Here is a 9,961-nt window from a genome sequence, read left to right as displayed (position 1 = left end):
TTTGTTACCATCCGATAAATGAAATTGCAACTAATTTTTCCAGCAGATATGTATTTTGTTGTAAAATTAAACCTTCATAAAATTAAAGATTATTTTTAAAATATAAATGGTTCCTTCCCACTATAATTTATTGTACTTTTTATAAGTTTGATGAAGTTTATTTGAAAGTACTTAAGAGACAAACCAAATAGCTGATACTTTACACGTCAATTTCCGGTTCCGTTAATTGAGAGGCTTTACGTGGCTCTTTTGCCGGGGTGAAAAGGCATTAGAAAACTGAAATGGCTCGGCAGAAAGAGCTGATGGATAAAGCAGAGGACTTTGCAGATCAGGTATACATCAGTGCCTGTTGATTCGTATGAGTAACGCCATATTTAAAGGACTGTGATTGCAACTGACATGTATAAGTCCCAGCGTAACTTCATTCTACCCGTTTAGTCTGACTATACATTCCGGTTTGTTTGTACGCCCTTACCGATTTCACTAACGAAAACGTTTAATGTGATAAAAACAGTGCACAAAACTAAGTTGATTGAATCATTGATTTACACTTTCTAAGCTGACTGACTAGAATGACACTAATACAGGCACCTTTCATGCTTAACGGGCTTAACATACCAATACAGCGCCATATTGCGTACACTATGGGATAGTTTATTTCCATCAGAAACATCATGACGTAGTTCATCTTATTCAGTAACTGCCGGATAATGCTGTAAAGTACCTTTACGTTGAGAGTTTGGAATTATATCCCTTTGCACGCACGAACATTGAAATTAAACCACTTGTTAAATCCACGTGAAAGGCAAATTTGTTGTTGTCATTCTTTTCCATTGCTTGATTCAACATTGTAAATATCTGAAGCAGACGACATATGTATATACATCTGTAATTGTGAACATGCCCCGTTACTGGAAATGGACTTGTCTAGGAACTGGAAATGGATCTCGAGCATGTCCGTCTATTATATTGAAAACTTGCGTTAAATGTGAAACACGCAGATGGTGACAGTGTTAGGGACATTCTACTCAGGTTAGAAATTGTAAATCAATGAATGAATTAACCAAGTTCATAACACTTTTTATCACATTAAAGGTTTCCATTATTGAAATTGGTAGGGTGGTACAAATAAACTGGGATGTATAGTCAGACTATAAAGCATTCAAAACTGGCACTTGTCCTACAATGTAAGATGTATCACTTGATATTTATGTTTTGGGTGCTACGTCTTGCTTCCTAAATAATGCAGTGTGTTCCAAAGTTGACTGACAGGAGAAAGAGCAGTAAATTTTGTAGGAATCTTACACTTGGCATTGTAGGAATTTTACACTTGGCAGCCCAATGCTCTACTACAAATTTAAATCTAATTCAGTAATTGATGATACTTTCTTTGCTGTCTTTATCCTGATGGAATCAAAATCTGACAGTAGCAAATGGACACATTTTCATGTTCTGTTCAGCTAGTTGGAATGCAGTGTAAGTTGGGAATGCTGAAATCAGATTAGGTTGAAGATTGTTTATTTAATGACATGAATAAAAAATATACTAATATCGAGTACTGCTCTAGTGGCATAGTTGTTAGAGTGTCTGGCTCAGATGTGGGAGGTCATGGGTTCGATCCCAGACTGAGTCATACCAAAAGACTTACAAAAATGGTACTAACAGCTGCCTCACTTGGTGCTCAGCATTAAGAAGTTAGTGTTAGGACTAGTCAACCTGGTGTCAGGATAATGTGACTGCTACATGTCTGCGGCATGATGCCCTAGTGCTTGACATCACTATAAACTGCCGTGCTGCAGACATCGTAGCAATATGAGTTAAATTTTTTTAAACGCTACGTTAAAAATCCAAATCACACACACACACACACACACTAATATCGAAGAAAGGTATAGATAGTTTGTTTTCATTTAAGATATTTTTTAAATTAATATTTTCCATGATTATATATTAAAAAAATTACTTGAATTTTGCTTCAGCAGAGCTGTTACCATAGCTATTGTATGTTTGTAACAAAATCTTAAAATTTTCATCCACAGGTTTTGCGGCATTCAAAACATGTTCTTCCACATGTAGCTAGGTTTTGTCTCATAAGCACATTTTTGGAAGATGGCATTCGAATGTGGACACAGTGGTCTGAACAGAGAGACTACATGAACATGTCTTGGGGATGTGGCTATTTTTTGGGAACATGTTTTGTCATCTTCAATATGTTTGGGCAGCTTGGAGGTTGTGCAATGGTTCTTAGTCGTCAGAAGGTCCCAATAGCATGTGGGATACTTTTTGGGATCATTCTTCTTCAGGTAAACATCATAGAGTTTATTTCCATAATTTCATTTTTTTTTTCAGAGATCATATTTATCCAACACAACCTCACCATTGTCAATTTTTATATGATCACCATAATACGGAGTAAATTGTATTATGATGTTGTCTGTCCATCCATCTGTTCCCATGTTCCCTTTTTCAGTTCTGCACAACATCTGGAGTTATCTAGCATTACAAGACTTTGTAAGTAGCTGACATATGGGGTGATGAAAGAAATTCATTCATTTGGATAACAAAGTCATGGACTGAAAGAAAGAAAACTATTTCCATTCAATAACTCATGTATCAGTAACCTTGACCACATTTTGTGTACGACTTGCATTTGAGAAATGAAAGACACCCATTGAATTTGGGGTTAAAAAAAAATCAAAATTCAAGGTCACAGTGAAAAATGGTTTTAGTTTGATATATTGGTGTTTTTCACCTACTCTGACCAAATTTTCTGGATGGCTTTTTTAGCTCTGTTCTCTGCCTCTTTCCTATTCTCTATTTGTAGCATGTCATGCCTTTTCCTTCTTTTTTTTTTTTAAACAAACAAATCTTCATTTTCTTTCTACAGTTAGAACCCATATGAAAATGACTTTTGATATTTCACTTTTGTGTTTGACATTTGCAAAAAGTCATTCAGTATACTCAGTGTCATAAAGTTATTTGCTTTGAGGTTGAAATAATTAGCTATTTTCACATTGTATGGTTGATGGTGGTCTGCTACTTAGGATTACAGATCTTAATTGGAACACCAGGTTTGAAGAGTACAGTGTTGTATAAATGGAATAGTTACAATAAAGTCATTATTTTTTATTTCAAAAAAACTACAAGGACCAGATGGTTTGGAATGAAAATTTAAATTATTGCATCAAATTTTAATCTGTATCACCCAGATATGACTTGTCCAGTTAGACAAGTTAGCTTTCACTTGCACTGACCCTAGCCAGGCAGCCATTAATGTTAAGCTCTGAACTTGATATGCAGGTGTATTTTGGTGGGTACAATATAATTTTACAGGAATGTTGATCACTGTGACCTGTATTTCACATCTCAATGACTTTGGTCAAGTTTTGCATTTATGTCAGTGTCTCAGGTATTGTTAGCCACAGAGGCAACTCTTGGTGAGGGTCCATCTTGGCGAGTAATGTACCACTTTACTAAAAGTAGGTCATTGTTCCAGCAGCTACGTAAGTTTCCCATTTATGTCAACTTGAAGCAAATTTGACTACAGGGTTTAATGGCATGTCATTCATAGTATTTGATTAGATATTTTCAGTTAATCAGCTTGAGAATGGATTGCATGCCTGATGTAAAACAAGAAATCATATGATCCATGTGTACATTTTTTTATTTTAAATATTGATATTGTAATAAATATGATATTTAAAGTTTTACTTTGTCTCAAGCTTAGTGTTAGATTAATCTTAATTAGGTAAGTATATCTTCATTAGGAAAATCTGTAAAAATCTGTGTTTTTATCCTTTTTGTGAAAAAAAACTGTCTGGCTTAGAAGTCTGCATTCTTGACAGCAGCCCTAGTTTTTACCACTATTTTTCTTCTTTTTATTTGCACTCCCATTTGTTCCCAAATTTTTCCTAAAAGGCCCCACAGTACCTCCCTTTTATAAAATTGTATGTTGAAAGCCAGTAGCACACTACATGAAGAGTTAGATATAGGGAAGTTAATTGAGATACGGTTTCTGGGATGTAGAGCTGGGCATTTAAGGAAATAGAGGCATCCTGAACTTAAGAGACATGTGAGTAATAGCCATGTTTTGTTCAGGTTATGAAGGAAAGTCAAGTAAATGTATTTTCTTTTTAGTAATTTCATATATTTCTTACAATTTTAAAATATAAAGTACCCATATTTCCTCTACTTTATGCTTACTGTTTTAGATAGACCTTTTTATCTTATTTTAAGTAGCCCCATTTTATCCCTACTTTTTTTTAAAGTAGTCCTACTTTATGTCCACTTTTTCACAAAGGGTTTCTGGAAAGCCTGAATCTGTTTGTACTGTCTGATTTCTCTGATATCTCAAATTCCAGAAGAAAAAGACTATTGAAAAAAAAGAAGTCACCAACTTTCACAGAATACAGGAAGTTTGTACTGCAAAAACATATTGGCATTAAACCGTTCCTTTATAGATTTATCATGGAAAAATATGAGCAGCAAAACATGAAGTAATGTTACATTAGGAAACGGGGGTTATATCTAAAAGGACCGGGTCCACTATATATCATTTCAAAGAACTGCAGTTTATTTTCACAAAGTTATTGTCAATAATTTTATCAAAATAGAGATCTGATGTATTTATTTGTTGAATGTTGATTATTAAAAAAAGGTACAAAATATGCAAAGATCATGCCTCTCTGTTTGAATGCACAGTACAGGTGTTAAGATTAAGACATGATATTGTTATAAAGACTACAAATACAAATCAGTATGGAGAGATAATTGGAATTCTTTCAAAATAACTGTCATTTGTTTTCTTTTTCTCTGATGTGTTGTTGACCATAGATTTTGCAGTATTTTCAGTTTGTGGCCATCCATTTAGTATGTACACACACAGGTAACATGGGGTGATGAAGTTTGTGTATGTGTGCATATGGGGGGGGGGGAGGAGTCTAAGAGCAATTAGTATGTATGCATAAAATAATGCAAAACTTTATTATAGCTACTATGAGTAAGGCCTTAGCAAACAACAAGCAACCTAGAGTATCCACACACTTTTTTGCTATATGCCCTATTCATTTAAAAAACAAAAGGCATCAAGGATATAAAAAAGGCATAAAATTGTTTCATTCATCATTTATAATTTTCTTACATGATTTTTGTTAGGGGGTCCCCAACACTGTCAGCATGTTGGTGTTTCAAAACAAACATAAGCTTTCAATTTAAACAAGCATACAGACTGCTTGCTGTCCTTTTCTGTTACAGATATTTGTAAACAGTGTCAGAAACATTTGTAATATAAGTTTTTCAGGTATGGAAGATTTCAAAATAATTTTAAGAGGACCCTCCATAATTTTCCTTTTGCTCCTACAGTACTATAATTTTTACTTTTTAATTTTTCACTTTCAGACTGTTGCATACAGCATTCTTTGGGACATAAAGTTTTTATTTAGGTAAGTAAAAGAATGTTGAGGTTGTATATAAATCTTATAGCAAAAAAATAATGGAGTTTACAAGTATTAAATTGAACATCATGCAGAGTCCATGCTGGACATTACTTTCTGGAGGAGCCCCAAGTGGTCTAAAGCGCTCCCCTTTGTGGATCACTGCCATCTCACCTCTGTCTGTGTGGGTTCAAGTCTCGGATTCAGCCAGTGTGGGTATGTGAGAAAGCTTGCCAGTAGCTTCTCATGGGTTGGTGGTTCTTTCCTGGGTTCTTCATCCACCATTAATACTGGCCGCCATCTATAGCCTATCGTATGCTGAAAAATGGCGTTAAACCCCACAACAACAACAACAACTTTCTGGACAAAATGACCTCTCTAGCAAAGCTGGTGAAAATAGCAAGAGGTGAATGTGTAGAAAATTCAGAACTTGTAATCTTCAAAATAGTTGCTTTAAACTTCAGATTTTGCATAACTTCATGTCAGATGATTATAATGCAGAAATTTGTTCCCCGGCAGTTAGATTGTTTTTGACTGTTTTATACAGATTTACTGCTTAGTTATAGGTGGATGTAACCAGGATGTAACTGGAATTCAGTACCATTTCAGACATACCTCATTAGAGGATTATGGGCTGAATAACTTGAAAAATTTATTAAATATTTCACCTTACAGCCAGTGACACTTATTTTGTGTCTTTGGTGCAAGAACATTCCTCCGTGGCACATTATATCATTATGGTTGATTCTAAACTGACTGAATCAAGTGCATTCTATGGTTTGGATTCAAGTTTACCCATTGCTAGAAAGCACAAGGGCATCACTTTATTGATTGACAGATGTCTTATCAATAGATGGCAAATGTAAAGAATAGAAGATGAAATCTTAAGTACCACTTATGCAATTAGTTCCTGATAAGCTTACATGAAGGAAAAACAGACTTGAATGTCCAAAAATAAACTCATATGGGGAATGTTGATTCAAGCATGAGGAATTCAGATCCCTGTGTGGCAGCCCTGTGACAAGAGAGGCTGATAATGAACACGACTACTCCTGTATTTAATTCGTTAATTTTTGCATTATTCACTTTTCCAGCAATTTATACTTTGAATCGGTTATTGTTGAGTGACACTGCATCATAGCTTTCTAAAAATAATTTGTCCTTCATGGTGGACATGGTTATTTTAGCAGAAAGGAAATTGCAAAAAAGTCTGTGCTGTCATCAGACTCCACAAAGACTGTTTAATAAATGAGATACATATAAGTATATTTGCAACTCTAAATATTTCTTTTTTTTTGACTGGTAGGGGCAGTGGGCTCTTCCTTTCCGTTTCTGTAATGAACATTTATCTTGTGACATCATTTGCCAGAAGATTGTTTACAATCTTGTCGATTTTGGAACATTATCAGTTTCAATCGCTCCTCCCTATTTTTGACATAGGTGTGCAGATTCACACATGCACACACACATACATTGACACATCTAAAGTTGGTTCATTGTTTACACACACACACACACACACATACTGACACATATATAGTTGATTCACTGTTTACACACACATGTTGACACATTTATAGTTGATTCACTGTTTACAAACATTGACACATTTATAGTTGATTCACTGTTTACACACACATATTGACACATTTATAATTGATTCACTTTACACACACACATTGACACATTTATTATTGATGCACTGTCTTTTAACTGTTCTCTCACACACAAAGTACATACTATTTGGCTTGGTAAATAGTGGAGGGCTCAAGTTTATTAAATCTGAAATCCTTCTCTCAGATGGTTTACATAGATGCAAGTATGACATACATTAAAATAATTCATTATACCATTATTGTCTTTCTGTAACAATTTTTTTTATTTATAAGAAAAGATATAGCATCATAATTATATATAGCTTTTGAAATTTTGATAATATTCTTTTACTCCAGAAATAGATAGCTTGACTCGTAAAATTTAGAATTTTTACATGAATTCCCAAGTGAAATTCTTTTAGTTTTGATTTTAATATATAATACATTGTTATGACAGTATTGTTTTATTATAGGAATCTGGCTCTTGCTGGTGGTGTTTTGCTGCTGTTAGCTGAAACCAAGGCAGAAGGTCGCAGTTTGTTTGCTGGTCTACCATCAATGGGAGAGAACAACCCCAAACAATATCTTCAACTTAGTGGGCGCATTTTACTGGTTCTTATGTTTCTCACCTTGCTAAGATTCGAGGTAGACATTTTGCAAATTGTCCAGAACCTAGTTGGTACAGCATTAATAATTCTCATGGCAGTAGGTTACAAAACCAAGTTGTCTGCCCTTGTTCTGGTGCTTTGGCTGACATTTCTGAACTTGTATTTCAATGCATGGTGGAATCTTCCCTCATACAAACCAATGCGAGACTTCCTTAAGTATGACTTTTTTCAGACCTTGTCAGTAATAGGAGGTCTGCTTCTGGTAGTTGCGTACGGTCCTGGTGGTGTAAGCATGGATGAGCACAAAAAGAAATGGTGATGAATAAAATGGTCCATTTCATTGATTATCTCTACACTGGGTATAGAAAGAGATGGAACTGTTAGGTGATTGGGAAGACATGTCTGCTTTGTGTTCATATATATGTTAAATTAATTGCCAAGAAATTCAAATTAATCCTAGATTAAATGGTTTATCTGTTTAGAGCATTAATATCCAGGCTTGGAAAGAAAAATGCATCTAAAGAGGTCTTCTGTTTCATTGTGGAAATTGCATAATGGTGGAAAATGCATCGTCAAATATTATCTTTATATAGACCCCCCAAAAATGTTAGTCTCGTAGTTATAAAGATTATCCTGTCTTAGATGCATTATAAGCAATTGTATATTGAACAGGAGTTTGTAGTGCAACCAGTTTAGTTGGAGGAGTTAATAGTGCAGCTAATGTTGAAAAATAGAATAACACTGCTATGCTGATGTAAAGGAAAACACTTGCTTTCACTGATCAGGAGATTACTAAGAAAGGAAGCATTCAATTAACATTGTTGATATTGATCTTTGTAAGTATCGCAAACCTGATATTGTATAAAATCTTAATGTCACTTTTTGTAACATGTCACTTGCTCGAGTCCAAAGTATTTTCTATGTATGACTTAGTACTTAAATATAATGTTTGCTGTTTTTGTTACTTATGTAATGTTGTTTTGGATATTTATATGTGTACATTCTTCAACTGGATACTTTTTATAATGGTATGATCCACTGTTGAAAATTCTAAATGGTCGTGTATTCTAAAAGGACACAGAGAAATGGTACCATATTGAGTGAATTTGAATTATTGAAATCAAAACTGGAACTTACCTTTATGTTACATTTCATGCTTGATAAATAGACTTACTTAAATAAACAGATATTCCCTTGGCATCATTTGCCCATCCCTTTTTTTTACTTCTTTTTTGAAAAAGAAAAGTATTCAGTTTTTTCTGTCGTTTTGCATATTTATTCTTTTTTCAACTTTTGGTAAGGAAATAAATTTTTGCCATTTAATCCTGAGTATGTACTTGTATATCAGTTATGAAATATCTCCATTAGTTGTTCAAATGAAATTCATAATCTTAATGCCATTGATAACTTGCCATGTCACTATTATTAAGCTTTGCCTTCTGCAGTGTAATACCTTGTCCATGCTAGATACATCAATTCCCTGTTCTAGAGATCACTTTGAACACATGCATCGACCCAGTCTGACCTATGCCATCAGCCTGTGCACTACAGCACATCCTTATTATCTTTTTTGGACAGCACATTGAGAGAATCACTATGAAGAGGGGGAAAAAATATCTACAAGTGATAGTTTTGATAAATACCAGGGCTTGAGATCCATAATTATTTTAAGTGAAATTATCCTCTGTCCTTATCTATCAAAAAATGATTATTTGATAATGATAATTTGTTAAGTCCTGTATTTTTGCATAATAAACGACCTATCCTTCTGCATAAAGGTGCAGGGCTTTGCAGTAGGAATATATAATCTGTCTTATGGGCCCTCAATGAATGACTCGTTCACAGTTGACACAACAGTTTTACAATTGATGGAGTTCTCGATATTCATGTGATTATTGTTATTAATGCAATAGTGTGGTGACAACTTGAGATCTTATAATTGGTTTTAGTAGAGATTTCTGGCACCTGAAACAATTCTGTAATGTTTACAATTTTTACTATAACTCGACAGTGAAGTTGTTGTGTTTATAATTTGCAAACATAATAAAACATAAAAATTCTGACATTCTTGTTTTTCAACACAGATCAAGAGTAAATAATAACATGAGGATAACACAACCATTGTTTTTATGATATTTCAGTTTTATAATGATGCTAAAGTTTCTTACTTACAGATGTCTTAAATGGTTAGTGAATATGGGCATGGGACACACAAAATTTGTACATCATTCACATAGGTGGATGTTCTTTGTAATCCTTTTGGTATGTGAAGCTTCCATTTTCAACCTATACCATTTATGGATGTCATCTATGTATCCCTTGCTAC

At 34.1% G+C, this 9,961-nt stretch overlaps 1 protein-coding gene across 1 annotated transcript; it reads left to right on the top strand.

Moving 5' to 3' along the window:
* Positions 1-205: 205 nt before the first annotated feature.
* Positions 206-9,695, top strand: LOC149778783 (surfeit locus protein 4-like). The gene is made up of 4 exons (XM_089939543.1): positions 206-332; positions 2,040-2,303; positions 5,398-5,441; positions 7,501-9,695. The coding sequence occupies exons 1-4, from the start codon at positions 282-284 to the stop codon at positions 7,952-7,954; spliced, it is 813 nt and encodes a 270-aa protein (XP_089795669.1). The 5' UTR covers positions 206-281; the 3' UTR covers positions 7,955-9,695.
* Positions 9,696-9,961: the final 266 nt, after the last annotated feature.

This window comes from Sinohyriopsis cumingii, chromosome 17 (assembly GCF_028554795.1).
Source record: "Sinohyriopsis cumingii isolate HCF-2022 chromosome 17, ASM2855479v2, whole genome shotgun sequence".
NCBI classification, from domain to species: domain Eukaryota; kingdom Metazoa; phylum Mollusca; class Bivalvia; order Unionida; family Unionidae; genus Sinohyriopsis; species Sinohyriopsis cumingii.
The sequence above is the reverse complement of the archived record's forward strand: the minus strand, read 5'-3'. Positions and strand labels throughout refer to the sequence as shown.

Bases quoted from the DNA above. Each gene is read 5' to 3' on its own strand.
- LOC149778783 (XM_089939543.1), top strand. From the start codon at position 282: ATGGCTCGGCAGAAAGAGCTGATGGATAAAGCAGAGGACTTTGCAGAT. The intron at 333-2,039 runs GTATACATCAGT...TTTCATCCACAG, and splicing joins CAGAGGACTTTGCAGATCAG to GTTTTGCGGCATTCAAAACA. The intron at 5,442-7,500 runs GTAAGTAAAAGA...GTTTTATTATAG, and splicing joins GACATAAAGTTTTTATTTAG to GAATCTGGCTCTTGCTGGTG.